This window comes from Triplophysa rosa, unplaced genomic scaffold, assembly GCF_024868665.1.
Source record: "Triplophysa rosa unplaced genomic scaffold, Trosa_1v2 scaffold126_ERROPOS923952, whole genome shotgun sequence".
Classification (NCBI taxonomy): domain Eukaryota; kingdom Metazoa; phylum Chordata; class Actinopteri; order Cypriniformes; family Nemacheilidae; genus Triplophysa; species Triplophysa rosa.
The window spans coordinates 29,507-47,515 of NW_026634126.1; the positions used below are offsets into that span (position 1 = coordinate 29,507).

The 18,009-nt window shown below is 41.0% G+C and overlaps 1 protein-coding gene and 1 long non-coding RNA gene across 6 annotated transcripts in view; both read right to left on the reverse strand.

The window, feature by feature from the left end:
- hdx (highly divergent homeobox) overlaps nt 1–18,009 on the reverse strand; it is an 84,296-nt gene that overhangs the window by 16,239 nt on the left and 50,048 nt on the right. For all 5 annotated transcript variants that reach the window (XM_057326754.1, XM_057326753.1, XM_057326755.1 and 2 more), the window contains one exon: nt 11,762–12,805. In XM_057326754.1, the coding sequence (XP_057182737.1) occupies nt 11,762–12,805 (1,044 nt within the window). The remainder of the gene's footprint in view (nt 1–11,761; nt 12,806–18,009) is intronic.
- LOC130549516 (uncharacterized) lies at nt 14,996–17,097 on the reverse strand. Its single transcript, XR_008962211.1, has 4 exons — nt 15,957–17,097; nt 15,690–15,861; nt 15,486–15,590; nt 14,996–15,381 (listed from the first exon to the last, which is right to left on the reverse strand). It is a non-coding gene; the product is annotated as an uncharacterized LOC130549516 (long non-coding RNA).

Consider the following 18,009-nt stretch of genomic DNA (forward strand, 5'->3'; position numbering starts at 1 on the left):
AATATATCTTGTTTAACCCCTTCACTGCCTGCCTGCGCTTGGGTTCTTCTGCCATTCTCTGACAGAACGTAAGAGCCAGAACTGAACCCAGCAGGCAAGCAAGATGGACTTCACCCCCACCGACCGCTGGCCCTGCACCTCCAATCCAGTTTGGTGGGAGGCAATAGCCTCCCAGTCACGCACCAGAGGTGGCCCGTTTCCAGCGCAGCGCCATCGTCCATTGCGGGACTACGCTCGGGAGTCGAGGCCAGGGAGCTTCAGTCCCTGAGGTGCTGGTCCGTGCCTATCTGGTGGCCGGGATGGACGATCCTCCACCCTTTCCGGAGCGGGAGGAGATGGTATACCAGCCGTTCCCACAGTTAGTGGAACGGCTGCAGCTCCGAGAGGAGTAGTCAAAGGCTCCTCTCCCAGCTGCCATCAGGTCTCCTCTCGTCCCCTCTGGTGTCCGTCCCGGAGGACCGCGTGATAGGCACCCTCACTATCGGAGGCCCAGCACCTCCGTCCCAAGTCGGCAGCTCCTCCACCGTCCACCAGCCTTGTGGGCAAGCGGGGGAGGCGAGCATCCTGGGGGTCACCTCCGAGGAGTCCCAGCCGGAACCAGCCATGCCTTCTACATCCTTCCTTCAGCCGACCTCAGGCGGGTGGCTCGCTGAAGAAGAAGAGCAGCGGCGGGCAGCGCGGGCTCCTCCCAGTCGGTGTCCAGTCTTGTGTCCAGTCCGGTGCCAGTCCGGTGGTCACTCCAGTCCGGTGCAGCCGGCGTCCAGTCCGGTGTCCAGCCGGGTCCAGTCCGGTGCGCCGGCGTCAGTCCGGTGCGCCGGTGTCCAGTCCGTGTCCAGTCCGTGTCCAGTCCGTGTCCAGTCCAGTCCAGGTTCCGGTGATCCAGCCGGCGTCCAGTCCTGATCCAGCCGGCGTCCAGTCCGGTGATCCAGCCGGCGTCCAGTCCGGTGATCCAGCCGGCGTCCAGCCTCCGCCGGTCGCTGCGAAGCCCTGTCCAGCTGAGCCCTGGGAAACTGCCAGGGAAAGACTGTCCCCCCGAGGACTCCCCCTAAGTCCCCCAGGACTCCGCCCCTCGAGCGCAGCCGGGGACTGGGACTTTTCCCCACCCCTATGGACTGCCCCCTATGGGCCCTTGTTTGGTCCCCCCCTCCCATGTTTGTTATTTTTGATGTCTCACCCAAGTCCTGTTGTTGTCTTGTCATGTTTACCCTTGATTTTGTTTTCTTTGTTTTGCCTTGTCCTGTCTGTCTCCCAGTCTGTCATGTCTGTTTGTCAACCCCTTGGTGAACACCTGGGGGTGTTCATTAAGGGGGGGGGGGGCTCTGTCACGGTCCCACCGTCTTGTTTATGAAATTCTAGTCGTGTGGTGGGATCTGGGCAGAGTCCTTAGGTTATGTGTGGAGAGAAGCCGTTTGGTCGTGTCCTTTAGTTTAGTTTATAGTTCTTGTTTTCATTTTGCCCCCTCGTGGGAAGTCTTTTGTTTTATATATATTTCTTGGTTCTGTTTTCCCCCATTGTGGGTGTTTTTGTTCTGTTTTGTTTTGTGTAATAAATATATCTTGTTTAACCCCTTCACTGCCTGCCTGCGCTTGGGTTCTTCTGCCATTCTCTGACAGAGGATAGTATATTTCTTTTTTCCAGATTAAAGAAATACTTTTGAGTTTCTCTCTCCTTCAAGCCATTTACTTCTTGATCTGACAAATGCTCCTTTGGCTTTATTCTCAAATATTTGATCCAATTCTGATTGTAATTCAATGAGCCTATCTTTATCTACCTGAGACAAGTCACGCCTTTAACATATAAGAACAATATTTATAATTATGGATTATTCTTTTTCTATTCTAACTTTAGCTAATTGTTTTCCAAAACTGACAGCATATTTCCTTATTTCATAAATTCCCAATGGTGTCCATACATTTTGGTGGCAGCTGCTTTACAATAAGATTCCTTTATCTTTTACCGTTTTCTGAAATTGTTCGTTGCTGGACCCCTCTCAAAATAGCGCAAATTAAAGTCACGTCGTTCTTCTTCTTCTTTTATAGCGGATGGCATCTAACTTTATGGTGCATTACCGCCACCTACTGTGTGGATCAGAACGTCAACGTGGTTACTTTGCAACTAACCAATGAAATGGCCTGTGGCCGGAGTAACCCAGGTATCCCCTTTATAGCGTTAATATTTCTCGCGGAGTGGAGAGCGCCTTTCTGAAAACTCTGTTCCTCTCTCTCTCTCTCTCTCTCTCTCTCAATACGCTCAGAGTCGCTCGCTGAGCCCTCTTGGTGATTTACTTTTTTTGCTGCTGGATTATTGTCCCATGTACACCGTATGAGCCTGAAGCCTGAATAATAGCGCAATGGCATGCACGTCAACTACAAACGCCTCGTCTATTTGCGGAGGTGCGCGGGCTACAAGAGGTTCAATACAGGCTCATTTCAGTTAAAAAAACATTATAACATTTTTATTTATTTCTCTTAAGAAGACATTGTGTTGCTAACCCAATGTAACTGTTGCTTTTTTAAACATAAAACCTGAATAAACCTCGATGTCATATGAGGCCGAGGCCGAGAAATGTGATATCCGGAGGACACATGCAGCCTTCGAAGAAGCAGCTACTTTGTCCAAGTTTCTAAAAGTACATTCTAAAATGCTGTTACAATTGAGGTTTGACGTTTTAAGACCGCATTTCCCTTTGTTTTGGTCTATTTTTCTTTAGAGCCTGTTTCTTTTATTAACTATTAACCCCAGTAATAGCTTTCCTGTGGCTCAGTGGTCATGGCACTAGCAATGCCAAGGTCATGGGTTCGAACAAATGTATAATCAACCCGGTCTCATGAATTGCGTATAAATAACACGCTGTTGCATTATGGTGTAATACGTACGCCAAAGTTAGATTTTGCGTGCATATGATACGCCAATGTTTGCATGCACCTCGCTGGAGAGCAGCCATTTTGAAATGTACATGAAGAGGAAACACTGAAATAATTAAAATAATACTGTTAGGTTTAGGGTTTGGGTTAGGGTAGAGGTTATAATATGCACGCACGCTAACATTAGGTTTAGGGTTTGGGTTAGGGGACAGGTTAATAAGACAAATTGCCGATTAATATGCACGCGCTCTAAATTGGCGTATCATATGCACGCAAAAATAGGCGTGTCATATGCACGCAAAATCTAACTTTGGCGTACGTATTTCACGATAATGCAACGCGCGTGTTATTTATACGCAATTCATGAGACTGGGCTCGTATAATACAATGCAATGTAAGTCGCTTTGGATAAAAGCATCTGCCAAATGCATAAATGTATGTAAATGTAAATAATAAAGGTGTTCATAGTGCATTTCATCTTTTGTGCGTTTATTTTGAATGTTGCACTATGGCAGCTATATGTTCACAGAAATAAAGTAACGAAAATCAAATTTACTTGATCAGTTATTATACAGTTATTTTAGGCACTCTTTAAATAAAAAATGACTAAAAATATTGACTGTAATGTCACAGAATGTCGGACTGAAACACAACTGCTCTTTTCAGCCTAGTACTTAAACTGAGACATTTATTCAAGAAGTTTATTATAAACTGAAAACAATTAGGATTACTAAACACATTTTATGTCTGAGCAGGATTTGGTTTACCGGTCAGCATGAGCGTAATGTGAGCGGAGCTTTTGCTTGGTCCGTGAGTGAAAAACACAAAACAGCGACAACTTCGTTGCAGATAAGACACACCGGCTTTGCATTCACAAAACTAGGTAGGATGAATGCATAGTTGTCTTTCCATTCCTCTTTGTATGCCCTATTTTCGCTGTCAACTTTCCTGTTTAGACTCTTTGATAGTGCCATTTTCTCTCACCATCTAGCTATCTTAAATGTTAACATCACTCTGCACACTACGTAATAGCGTACCCCCTTGCAGGCAAAAAAAAAAAGTTGTTTAGTACGTGAGTAGTGTAATAAATAGGCTACGTTAAATAAATATATAACTATTATGTAATTATATATAATAACTATATTTTTAGAGTAAGCTATTGTAGTTGCATTTTTCATCAATTCATTTCTTAAATTATCCTTTGACTGTGCCGCCCACCATCTAGCCGCGAATTTGTTTTTTTGGCCCGGTGCCAAACTTACTTGCCGACCCCTGCCGTAGATCATGCCACACTTCTAGATCGCTTACAGAATTATATCAGTATTCAGGGACAAGCCCTACAGTGGTTCAGATCGTATATTGGACAGCAATCTGTCATTTGAAAACCACATCTCAAACGTCACAAAAAATAGCCGTCTTCCATTTCAGAAACATCGCCAAACTGAGGAATATTCAATGTATTTCTGTTACAGAAAAACTAGTTCATGCATTTATGACTTCAAGACTCGATTATTGTAATGCACTACTTAGTGGTGGTCCTGCATCATCATTAAACAAATTACAGTTAATTCACAATGCAGCTGCTAGAGTTCAAGGTCTAAAAAATATGATCACATAACCAATTTTATCATCCCTACACTGGCTACCCATTGAGTACAGTATAAAGTACTTCTAATTACTTATAAAGCATTAAGCTGTTTAGCCCCTGCTTATCTAACAGACCTTCTATTGTGCAACAACCCATCACGCTCTTTAAGATCACAAAACTCTGGGGCCTCATGTACGAAGACTTGCGTTGATTCCATACTAAAACATTGCATATGGACAAAGCTGTAAATGTGCGTACGCACAAAAAAACTCACGCCAGACATGAAATTGGAGTGGAGGAACGCACATTCTCAAGTTAATTTCACTGTTAGTACATCCGACCGTGAGTCTGAAAGCTGGCGTACGCAAAGTTTTTGTGTGTACGCAGCGTTGATACATGAGGCCCCAGGACTTCTGAAAGTACCTAGAATAACTAAATCCACCAAAGGGGGTAGAGCATTCTCATACGTAGAACCTAAACTCTGGAATAGCCTTCCTGATACTAATCGAGGGTCAGACACACTCCCAGTTTAAATCTAGATTAAAAAAACATCTTTTCAGCATGGCATAGACATGATGCATACCAGTATTATCTCTAGTTTAAAAGTAATGAACAGCAGCTACGCTAATTATTCTCTCTCTGCCCTCCTCCCCTACCTTGGGATGGGACCCCCTACCTCATAACCAAAGATCAGGCCGGCTCAAGTTCGATCACCTTGTGTCATCCTCATGTGAGAGCCTGCGGGACTGACTGACCATCGGGATACCCATCCAGAGAAGCTAAACATTACACCAGCACCAGCTGATCATTACGTGCCATCCTCCTGCGAGAACCTGTGGACTTAATGTGCCATCCTGCGACATTCTGTGGAATTGACTGATCATCCCAGCTCAGGCAATCTCCGTCAACAACCAAAAGCAAAGATGGACCCTTGTTATTTTAATATTAATACTAAAAGCGCTATATAAATCAATTTTAATTTAATATGTATATGTGCCAGTGTGCCGTTATGCATAGGCATTGTTAGTATTCATATTATTTGCGCATGGTTAATGCATGTGAGCAATTCCATGAAAATGTCAACCTTACCATGAAAAAATAAAGTTTCTACTAAAAGAACAAAATCATTTTTAATTTGTCCATTTAGGCCTGCTTTATATTGTATTAATGTAGTTCAATAAAACTTTTAAGAACATTGCCTTGATTTCCCACCCACATCAGGTATTCAACAATGCCAAAATTACATGTTCCACCAACCATTTTTCATGCTTTCTGAAAGGGATCAAAGGCTCCCTTTTTTGTACTTTATGGGTAATTCCAGCGTTATGGATGTGACAATTGCAGTCAAAACTTGAAGTTTAAATTCCCAGAAAATTAATTTGTTACCAATATATTGAACCATCTGTTTATATTTTTCTACAGCCCTAACAATAGAGTGCAGACATCAGAAAAACATCAGTATATCCACGGGTTTTCTGTATAAAAAAAGGAAAAAATAATGCGTGGACGTGACAAAAAAAGACACGTTTTTGGGAGACAGGAGGCTTTGTTGAAATTCTGTGAATTAAAATGCACAAACCAAAAGCAATAAAACGCAATAAATGGAGAAGGGATGGCTCTTTATATAACATGAAATATTTATTTTGTTTTAATAAATGTGTTTGCATTCATAAGGAAAAAACTATGTTACGCCCGTGACATATCTCCGTTACGGCCGTGACAGCTCTGGAACCGGCACTTACCCGACTATTGAAAATCATGAACAAATGCTTTACAACCACAATCAGAGACTTCAAATGGATATCGGATATTGTCCTCCGAGATATCAGTAGATTCGGCTGCAAAATTCATCAACTTCATACAAAACAGCCACAATGCAAATTATATGGTTTCACATATTATTAATGTGTAACCAGCGTCTGCGTTCAAGGAGACCTTGACGGAGTGGCGGCGTTTGCGCGGATAATCTCGCGTTCATTGTACTTTCAAGGATCTGCTATAGAGGCGCGCGAATATGCTCGCCTTTTTAAAGATGCGCATGCGGCGCGTTAAGAGCGCGAATATGCTCGCTTTCTGTGTACTTTTAAAGATGCGCATGTGGCGCGTTTAGAGCGCGAATATGCTCTCCTTTTTAAAGATGTGCATGTGGCGCGTTTAGAGTGCGAATATGCTCGCTTTCTGTGTACTTTTAAAGATGCGCATGTGGCGCGTTTAGAGCGCGGATATCGCGTTCAGTGACTGAGCAGGTCTTCCCACAAGCAAATGAGTCTAAGACGCGAGATTGTCTCTCAGGACACGGGCAAGAAAGCGAGGGAAAATGCATCAACTAAAGAAGCTTGCCTTTTAAGGTAGGACGTAAACAATCAGATGAACGCTATTCGAAAGCTGCAAGCACGATAACAGTGTGGCGATCTGTATATCCCTATGATATCCACGTTCTCATAGTTTGTTATTAATTATAGTGTTAGTAATTTATAAAACGTTATAGGACAAAATAATTTGTACAAATATTATGATATTTAAAACGGATCACAACATGTCATCTGCGTCTGTGATACATGATTCAATATTACGTGCTTAAAACTGTCACGCCCGTAACGAATTATTATGGCTGTTCAGAGCAAATAAGTGAGATGAATTGTTGTTTAAAATGATCAACATACATATTTGGCTTTGTAAATTAAGTTTCAAGTTATTTGTATTTGTAATTATTATATGACATAAACGTAAACTTTAAAATGTTATGGACGTGACACAGCAGTGAGGCGTTGTCACATCCTAATTATAGCCATTATAAATTCACAAGGCAGTAATAGTAAGACGGAGTGAGTGTATTAATTTTTCAGACATGCCTTCATCTTTCTGCAAAATGCCTTTTTTTAGTCTACTGGTATGGTACGCTGCACAATATGCTAACAATCATTTACTTTATCTTAGGAATGTGGCTGCATCACCGGTTCTGTGTGGTTTGTAAAGCAGTGTATGGTAATGGTAAAAGACAACTCGCTCCTGTCTCCGAATTTACAACAAATGTAAATTCAATCTTACTGCTCTGCTACTTTTATTTGAATTAAATTAAAACCACAAATACTGAAATTCAGTAATTAAGTGAATTCTGTGAGTGTACCATTATAATCTTCCCTGCCAAAAAAATAGAACCCCCCCCAAAACACAACAGAAAATGTAATGGATTTAAGGTTTATAATGGGAATTGTATTGGTTTTAATGTAAACTATAGTGGTGTCTACTGGTATATGATTCTATTGGTGGGATGTAATCTGGCAGATGGGAACCGATTTAAATAACAGTATGAGTAATTGACATGGTTTGCGTGGAGGAAGAACCCAGATGCAGGCAGCGGTAATGAAGGGGTTAACACAAAACTTTAATCTTAAACAACAGAACAGAAAACAAAAACCCACAATGGGGAAAACAGGACACGATCACTATAACATTAACTCAACAAAAATGAACACTTCCCTCGAAGGGGTAAAATAAACAATAAACACTAACCACGACACAACGTCCAAAAAAAGGAAGGTAGTCCACAGATGCTACTAGGCAAGGTAAGGGAAACACGAGCACGACACGGGGAATATACAGCATTAAGACAAAGCACAGGTACATGCACATGCAACGCAAGAGCACAGGACAATGAAACAAGAGTGCATTAAATAGGTTAAGACAAACGAGGGATAATGACACAGGGCAGGTGGGAAATATTAGACACAGCAGGGAAGCAATACATGAAACGAGAGGGGCGGGGCCAATGACAAGACACGAGAAAGCACATGAGATGTCAAAACATAAACAACTCATGGCTTTCTCACACAAAACCTAAGGGCTCCGTCCCGATCCTGCCACATGACTAGAAATACAGAACCAAGAATGCAGGACCGTGACAGTAATGCCCAAAACACACACTATAAAAAGGAATTTTGTAATGGTTTTAATGTGATGTTTTTTTTACCAGGTTAACAATACCCAAACTGTTCTGCACACTATTGAAAAAATTGAGCTGAAGCTTGACTTTGCAAAATTTAATCGCAAATCAAATCGCAATCGCATTATCTGTAAAAAAAATCGCAATTAGATATTTTTTTCTAAAACCACACAGGCCTAGCTGTGCACTATTTACTTTGTAAAACATGTATTAAAGGAAAAGTTCACCCAAAAATGAAAATTCTGTCATCATTTACTAACCCTCTTGTCATTTTAAACCTGTATTACTTTCTTTTCTCTGTGGAACACAACAGAAGATATTTTGAAGAAAGTTGGAAACCAAACAGCGCCGGCAGCCATTCACTTCCATTGAATGGACACAAGACCAGTAAAAGTGAACGAGTGCCGGTTAGCAACATTCTTGTGCCCACACACTTGAGGTGACGTGTGCCCACACACACACACACGCTTGAGGTGACGTGTGACCAAAACACACAATTCCTTTAGTGTCCTGTGTGTGGCATGTTACACAATAGGTGCCCCTTGTAAAGCTCACTACTTCAGAATAAAAAAATCTCTGTTTTTAATGCGCATCAAACTGAGGAAAAAAACACTCCGTAGCCAGGTTTCCATTACCCTTCAAATAGCGCATTGAAAATACGCCCAATGGAAACACGTCAATTTCTCAAAAACTCCCATGTATCGCAAAAAAATTCTCACGCCCATATGAGGTGTTTTTTCAGGCAAGAGGATAAAGGCATATTTCGCAATGGAAACACTTTTTTGTCGTATTTACAAGTCACGTGGCGTACAAAAAAGTCACATGACCTTTCGTGGTACAGTATGTTTTGGCAGAACATTTGGAAAGATAGGATGTAAGGAATTCACATTGAGTAATATCTTATATGATGGCCCAAATGCAGGAAAACGAGTGAGTGCAGTATGGAGATTTATTAGGAACAGTGAGGTAATATGAAAATATATAAGGAAATATAGACATTTCTCTTCACTCTTTCATCACAGTAGGTAGCACTATGCACTAAAGTTTGTTTGCAAACTGCCATAAAACGTACAAAGAAGAAGTACGGCCAGAACGACTTATGCGAGAAGAATCAAAATACACTTTAATTGCATAACATCATTTAAAGGAAACGCTGTCATTCCGCGATATTGTTTTAATCGAAATTTAGAAAACATCGCTTAAATTTTGCACAAATCTGTAATGGAAACCTGACTACTGTTCTGACTGATTAACTTTTGTAACTTTAATATAGTTTAATCTATATGGGCTAGTTGCACAAGATGGCGCCGGTGAGCTTTTGCGACGCCAGAGTCCGCAGACTAATTTCCAGTCGTATAACACTATAGAATTGTTTTTGCTTAACGAAGTGCTCAGCAATGTTTTTTTATCTAAAAAACACCCATATTTGCTGGCCAAAATTCCTCCTTTCCCCATACAATAGCTGTGTCTCGTCTCGGAAGGCTGCGTCCTCCGGAGGTCTCATTTGAAGCCTGCTATGAGGCGGTCTCGTTTCATAAAAGCAGGTAGGACACTCCGTATTCACCCTTCTAATGCGACCTACTTTCACGAGAATTCGGAGGACACATGAGGTGTATCCTTCGTTCTTAGAGATAACCCACAATTCTTTGCATCGGCCAACGTCTGATATTTGAACAAATGGCAGCAGCTGCACAATCAGTCAAATATGTGGTGCTTAAATGTTAACAGTTTACAATGTGTGTCACATTTTTTAATCTAAGCAGGCATGTGTAGTAAATAGGTTTACAAGTGTTAAGTTATTTTTAAACGTTTTAAAACATTGAGGCAAAAAATGGTACATGTGTACCTCTTAAAGTCCCAGTGAAAAAAAATGACCCTGCTTATTTTTACATAAAATATTGCAGCGTTTATATTAAATAGCTTATCAATGTGGGTCATTTTATTTTTAAAATGTACCCTCATAATCTTCAATTAAAATCTGAAAATGCACTTCCACCCTAAAATGACTATCCTTCTCAAATGACGTTTCATTCATTTACACATCCAATCAGTTCGCAGTGAAAAACGCAAGCCACACCCACTAATTTTCTCCTTTGAAATTCCTTTTCACTCGGAAATGTGTCAGAATACGAAAGTACAAACAATCGCAACTGGGGACTTTAAAATCATGTAGAAATCATTTTAACATATTTTTACAGGTGTGTGAGTGCAACGCGTTGTCATGGCAACGTGTTACTTCCTGTTTCCTTTTCTGCCATTATGTCCTACAAAGGACGTCTTGTTTAATTCTAAATTGGGGATCCTCCATATACCGCATCTTTTAGAGGATGAGACCTCCGGAGGACACAAGGACTCAGCCTTCCAAAACGAGACACAGCTAGTGTTAAACGACCGGAAATTACTCTGCTGACTCTTGGGACTCTGCGTCCCAAAAGCTCACCGGCGCCATCTTGTGCAACTAGCCCATTCAATTTATACTGTGAAAACTATGAAGTGTTATTTTTCATTTGATTACTTTATTAAATTTTTGTACTTTATAACTACTGTTACCAACCTTAACTGCTACTTAACTACCAACCTACTCGTTATTATTGCTCGGATTTGATTATTTGTCCTTTTTTATTACTGGGTGATTAGATATTTTTGACAATATTTGACATTTCTGTGAATAGTTTTATGGTATCATATTCATAACCTTATTTATTTGGATTATATTGGTAAAAATAACTAGACAATATTATTTATTTATGACTTTCTTGTGGTGGGAATTTGGAAGGACCAGTAAAATTTTGAATCTCTGACCCAGTTAGGAAGAAACAAATTCCTTAGCATTAAGCTCTACTGCAACTGAGTGACACGTCATCTGTGTATGTTACAAGAACATACACACTTTGGAAAGAGCGGAACAGGTTCAATTAAGGTGTTTACATGTGCCACATATTTGACTACAATTATGCTTTTCTATTATGAGCTTAATTACATTATTTAAATTAAAGTATTACATCATGGTAAAGTTTAATTGCAATATTTGCCTTAGTTCTTATTATAATCACATTAAGAGGGTGCATGTAAACAGTTTTAAATCCGCATTTGATATATTCTGTTCTGTGCAAAGTGTAGCCTGTGCAAAGGGAGTCAGTTGTAGTTTTAATTCTGCCTCTAGAAGCCACTCTTCTACTCCATAATGAGAGCAAAGCCTTCCCTGCTGCTTCTGCAATGAACGCAACCAGGAAGTATTAACAGTGTGAATTACAGTAGATTACTAAAGTTAGAAAATGCTGTTTAATTTACGTAAAAGGCTATAATATATGTCTGAGTGCTAGATATAGACCCTGTCTGTGCTGTAATCAAAAATAACCAGCATACCTTGAAACTGGGTATTCCAGAAGACGGCTGCGAGAGTGGTCTTAAAGAAAAGCTGCTGTGGGAGGATGTATCAGTCAAAGAGCTGTTGGTCTGACATCCTTTCTCCTCAAAGAGAGAATTGTTTGATGCATTAACAATGGTTGTTGATTGGCTCAACACATCGGAGCTACGCACACCATCTGCCTGGCAGACGCTGCCACTGTTGGATTTACTAAACTGTATTTGCGGGCCCATATTTGCCAATTCCTCTTCTCTTAAGTACTCGTCATCAGCATCGCCCGTTTCCATCGCAATAGAAAATATCGCTGACATGTCAGGAATCTGTTTTTTTATTGTTTCTTTTTCTTGACTGGTCTTCGAGAAAGGCAGGTGTGATGCCGCCCCTAATCCCGCCGTGGTGAAAGCTTTCTGAATCAGAGTGCTATTGTCTATGGTAGACTGCGGAGGACTGCAACGTACCGCTACAGTTTGTCTAGGCAGGGAATGAGGCCATGTTTGTGACTCCAGTGCCTCCTGTTGCTTGGCCCAGTTTGGTGAAATTCCGTCTGTAGTAGTGATTTGTTTAAATAATCGGATACACTTTGGTGTGCTGGTGCTGATGGGGGCTTTTCTTTGCATGCTTGCACTGATTGCATGATGCACAGCAGAGTCTGTGTGCAAAGCTGTGCAACTTTGAGCAGGCCGATCGGTTTTGGTGTGTAAAGGCAACGTTTGTATCCCAGTCCTGCTGAGAGTGGGAGCATCAAAGCGATTAGTGCTTCGAGTCAAGGAGTAAATACCTGTCAAAATTATGTCACTGTTGGGTCCACTTCCAGTGCTGAGCGGGGAGGAAGACAATGGAGAAGAGGAGGATGAGGAGCATGAGGCCTGTGGAGGAAGCAGGTGGGTCACTGGTGGATTGCTCTGTGTGCCCACTATCTTTCCTGCTAACACGGGTGCCCGAGAATCTGCAGGCAGAGCATGATGTTTGGAAAGACTTTGACCGGCGACTCCATTTTGATCTGTTTTGGAAGCCAGCTTCCGTCTCTTGTTTCCTACCCAAGTCTGAAAAGACAAATCAAGATAATTACAAGAGTAATTGGTTGGGTTTGAGCAAAACCTACTCCACAAACAAATCCCAAAATAATATTTGCTCAGATAGTCAATGTGAACATTATTAGTGCAAAGACATTACTTTAAAAACATTACGGACCAATCCCATCAATGCAACACTGCTATGACAAGTTTTACTATGTGAGTCTTTACTAACAGTGTATTTGGATGTTTTTATAAACCTTTAAAAACTGTTTCAAGAATATACCAAAATATTCAACACTGTAAGTAAGGTTAAACAAATGCAGTTTAATTTACAGAGAAGTCTATAATGTGTGTGTACCACACAAAAGTATTGCCATATATTGTGAATTTCTGTCTTGGACAGTTACTAATAATCTATTTCCTTTTTCTCAAAGGAATCTCTCAATTTATATCTTTAAGTAAAGGTTTGCCTTGCATCTCTGAAAAGTACACTTTGGTACATCCCCGTAAAATGTTATGTTTTCACAAAAATCTGAAATATATGAAACCATAAACAGGACAGAAATGCTTCCATTTTCTATTCCACCTCATCCAGTTTGGACATTTTCACTTAGGGGTGTACTCACTTTTGTTGCCAGCGGTTTAGCCATTAGTGGCTGTGTGTTGAGTTATTTTGAGGGGACAGCAAATTTACACTGTTATACAAGATGTACACTCACTACTTTACATTGTAGCAAAGTGTCATTTCTTCAGTATTGTCACATGAAAAGATATAATAAAATATTTACTAAAATGTGAGGGGTGTACTCACTTCTATGAGATACTGTACCCTGTCAAAAGTCATGTTGTAGGTATCTACCAGCCTCCTGTGACTTCAACATCCACCTACACAAGTCACAGGCTGCCGGTTTCCATGATTTGCTCTCTTCTTTCGATCTCAAGCGAATCCCCACTGCGGCCACACACAAATCAGTTAACCAGCTCAACCTTATTTACACACGCCTTTGCTCACCTCATCACACTCAGATAACTTCTTTGCACACCTCAGATCATTTCCTTATCACCCTCAACCTCACTATAGCTTCCTTACCACACCACATAATCCTCCAAAGGTAACATTTTGCCATAATCCACTGCATGAAAAGCCAAATTTTCGACCCTGTGGATTCCTGAAGACACCTCTAATCACCAGCAATTATCAGCAGTTCACAGACTGGGAAGTTCCCGTTCATGGGTGACAGAAACAGTCGGAAACATACCATGGGATTGTATGTGGGGTGTATATCACACCTCCCTATTCCGACTGTTTCTAGAAGTGCAAATTACTCTAATTAGCATATGAATGAAAACACTCAGTACCTATTGGATGAAACCACAACTTTTAAAATAGTAAAAGCACTTGTGATTGGTTGATAGATTTGCTACTATTGGTCAGTCTGGGTAATTATAATACCATTTCAAGTAAACCCTCTCCCTTATTATTTAAAGATGGGATAACACACAGTTTCTGCCAATCGCATATTAATCTTGAGTACCTATACAGTAGTATTGCATACGTCCGTCATGTTTTAGCATTGGGAAAGCTCCATCTATCAGTTTAAAATTATCTCCAAATCCAGCGTTATATCCACCGTTTATATAACATCCATCACTGAAATGCAGTGAACAAACACACCTCAACCTCTCTCACTATTGCAAGAGTAACAAGCTGCAGCTGCAGTCCCAATACGCAGCCAATCATGATAAGCGGGTCTTCCTATCACTCGTCGGTTGGCGCGTGGGTGGGCTATTTCTTTCGTCTTGCCGTGAGGGTGCTTTTCCCGGGAGAATTGCCCAATAAAAGGAATAGGATACCTTTTACGGTATCCAGACTTATAAAAAACTTTCGGAAACAAGTTGGATTGCTGGGGGAATGTATCAAGCACAGAAGTCCAACTCGTTTTTTAACAAGTTGACCATGTTAAGCATAAGAAGCCAGCATGTTCAACAGTGTGAAGAAGTCAGAATGCATGACATAGCATGTTATCCCGACTTTAATAAAATTGTGGTTCATATTAGATTATGATTATTCTTAGCATATAACAAATATATGTGCCATAAAGGCTAATATTTTATTGACTTATACTATATGGACTATGTAACTGGGCTACATTATATCTAAGAACATGAATTAAAATATAAGGGAAATAAAATAGAGAGGGACATATTGATAAATGTAAGACTTTTATTGATAAAACGACATAAAAAACAACATAGAACCAGCTAGCCAGAGACTAAGTTACAGTCTTTGACGGGCTATTGCATTTGGTTTCAGATGCCTTTTAGCTGCCTCTGGGTCATAGTTTTATGGTGCCATTCGGTCGGAGGCTAATCCACACTGCAGACGTCTGTTGTGTAGTGCTGTATAATTTTTACTGGTTTCCAGTCTCGCCTGCAGAGTGGCACACGTTGCTAAGCTCCTGACTGTGAAATGATGGAGGTCTCACAATCCACTCCGAAACTCCATCAATGATGCCTTCTTCATCCGACATCATGTCAGCGGTTATACCCCTCCAGAAATCCACCTCGTCCGCAGCCAGTATGCTGTGCCTGGCCTCAAACAGCTGTAAACAGAATTGTTACATACAATCAGTACAATCTACGTGTCTTTACATTGTAAACAACTGAAACAAATACACCAGAAACTAATTATTCTAATCTTTCTTACCCTCTTCCTCCTCTGGTGTTTTATTAGCAGCAGCCACATTGGCTAGCTCTGGTAGGCTGTACCGGAAATTTCTGTGCATGGTTTCATTTTATGTCTAGCATGTCACTAGAAAAAATTAAATGGGTGTGTTAAAAACAAAAACAACACGTAAATAACAACACAGAAATAGCAAAAAGACAGAAATAGCAAAAAGGCAAAAATTACTTCCAAATTATGTAGCTGACGGATCGAATCCCAGGAGACATCAGTAGCAAACTCGCTTTGCTGACGAGATAGCCCACTGATAGCTGAAAGCAGCACCTTGTTGTCTGTTGAGGGGATTGTCGAAGTGTTTCGATCAATTAGACCACGTCCCAGCTGAGGAGTCTCGGGGGTGCTGAAGGTGAGACGACGTCCAGCCATAGTAAACATCGATGTAAAAATGAAAATAACAAGAGATTTCCAAAATAGCGTAACATCTCTTAGACTTACAGTGTTTATATATTCTAGTGTTGCGCATTCTTCCGTAAACCTAGTTTGTGATAGGACGAATCTGCCGCATCACTGTGACTGTGAGCACTTGATTGGTCGAGGCTCATCACATGCAAGATGACATATCAAGGAAGAACTTGCCACGGGAGCATTTAAACACAGAAAGATTTTTTGGCAAATCTGTGGATGATGGATCCAAACCAAAGAGGAAAAGATAAGCGGCGATATTGTGAACATCGTGACAATGAACTGTCACACCCACGATACTTTGATCATAAAAAACGGTACAACAGAAATGGCGTTAGGGAAAAAAGTCCATAAACAAACAGTGTGCCATGGACCATGCACCAGACCTGTCATCCAGTCAGGATCTTTCCCGACGAGATGCATGGACAATCATTTGATTACCTCGAACAGGTTGAATTAGAAGTACATCAAGTACGCAACAGTTCACACAATGGTAAGCACTACAGTTTATAACTCAATTTATTATTAATATTTTAGGCTAGTTTTGGATTGTTTCCATGTGTTCTGATTACAGCAAGCATTCAAATGTTACCCTAATATTTTGTATATATTGTTATCAGAGGTGGAAACTAACGAGTTACATTTACTCGCGTTACTGTATTGAGTAGGTTTTTTGTGTACTTGTACTTTTTTAAGTAGCTTTTAAAATCTGTAATTTTACTTGTACTTAAGTATGATTTGTGTGATGTATTGTACTTTGTTATATTTAAAATCACATCCGTTACTGAGTAAAAAAAAAGAAAACGTTGCAAGGAAAAACACGTGACCAGAAATTACTCCAGTAAATGATGGGCGCGAGAGTTTTTACGTCAATACCAGAAGAGCGATGGAGACGGAGAAGTTAGACTTCAGTAGTGCACCTGTCCTAAGGTGAAACCCCATCGAACTCTGACTGCTGAAGACAATGAAGTAAACCCCTATTTAAGCAACCATTTCAGCTTTAAGACAGGATTATGGACGCTGTGCTAACTAGCATCTTATAAAAATCCTCATGTGCAAGAATGTAGAGGTAAAGATAAATAATATTTTTACAAATAATGCTCGTACCCTTGTTGCATTGGTAACTATACTGTCCAAAAATATAAATGCAACACTTTTGTTTTTGCCCCCATTTTTCATGAGCTGAACTCAAAGATCTAAGACTTTTTCTATGTACACAAAAGGCCAGTTTCTCTCAAATATTGTTCACAAATCTGTCTAAATCTGTGTTAGTGAGCACTTCTCCTTTGCCGAGATAATGAGAAGTAACCCTAACCCATCCACCTCACAGGTGTGGCATAACAAGATGCTGATTAGACACACTGTCGTATACGCCAATCCAGAGCATCCCAAACATGCTCAATGGGTGACATGTCCGGTGAGTATGCTGGCCATGCAAGAACTGGGATGTTTTCAGCTTCCAGGAATTGTGTACAGATCCTTGCAACATGGGGCCATACATTATCATGCTGCAGCATGATGTGATGGTCGTGGATTAATGGCACAACAATGGGCCTCAGGATCTCGTCACGGTATCTCTGTGCATTCAAAATGCCATCAATAAAATGCATCTGTGTTTGTTGTCCATAACATACGCCTGCCCATACCATAACCACACCGCCACCATGGGCCACTCGATCCACAACTTTGACATCAGCAAACCGCTCACCCACACGACGCCATACACGTTGTCTGCCATCTGCCCTGTACAGTGAAAACATCTTGGTTACGGATGTAACCTCAGTTCCCTGATGGAGGGAATGAGACGTTGTGTCGAGCCGACAGATGGGGTTTGACTTGAGAACCTATCATCTTCTGATTATTTAGAAAAGGCCAATGAAAATTGGCAAATGAAATTTGCATGCCGGACTCCGCCCCGGATATCCGGTATAAAAGGAAGGCGGCGTGCTCCATTCATTCACCTCTTGGTCTGAGGAGCCTGAGAGCATCCCCCGACCACTGCGGTGGGCGGCCAGCATTGTGGCAAGAAGGACACAATGTCTCGTTCCCTCCATCAGGGAACTGAGATTACATCCGTAACCAAGAC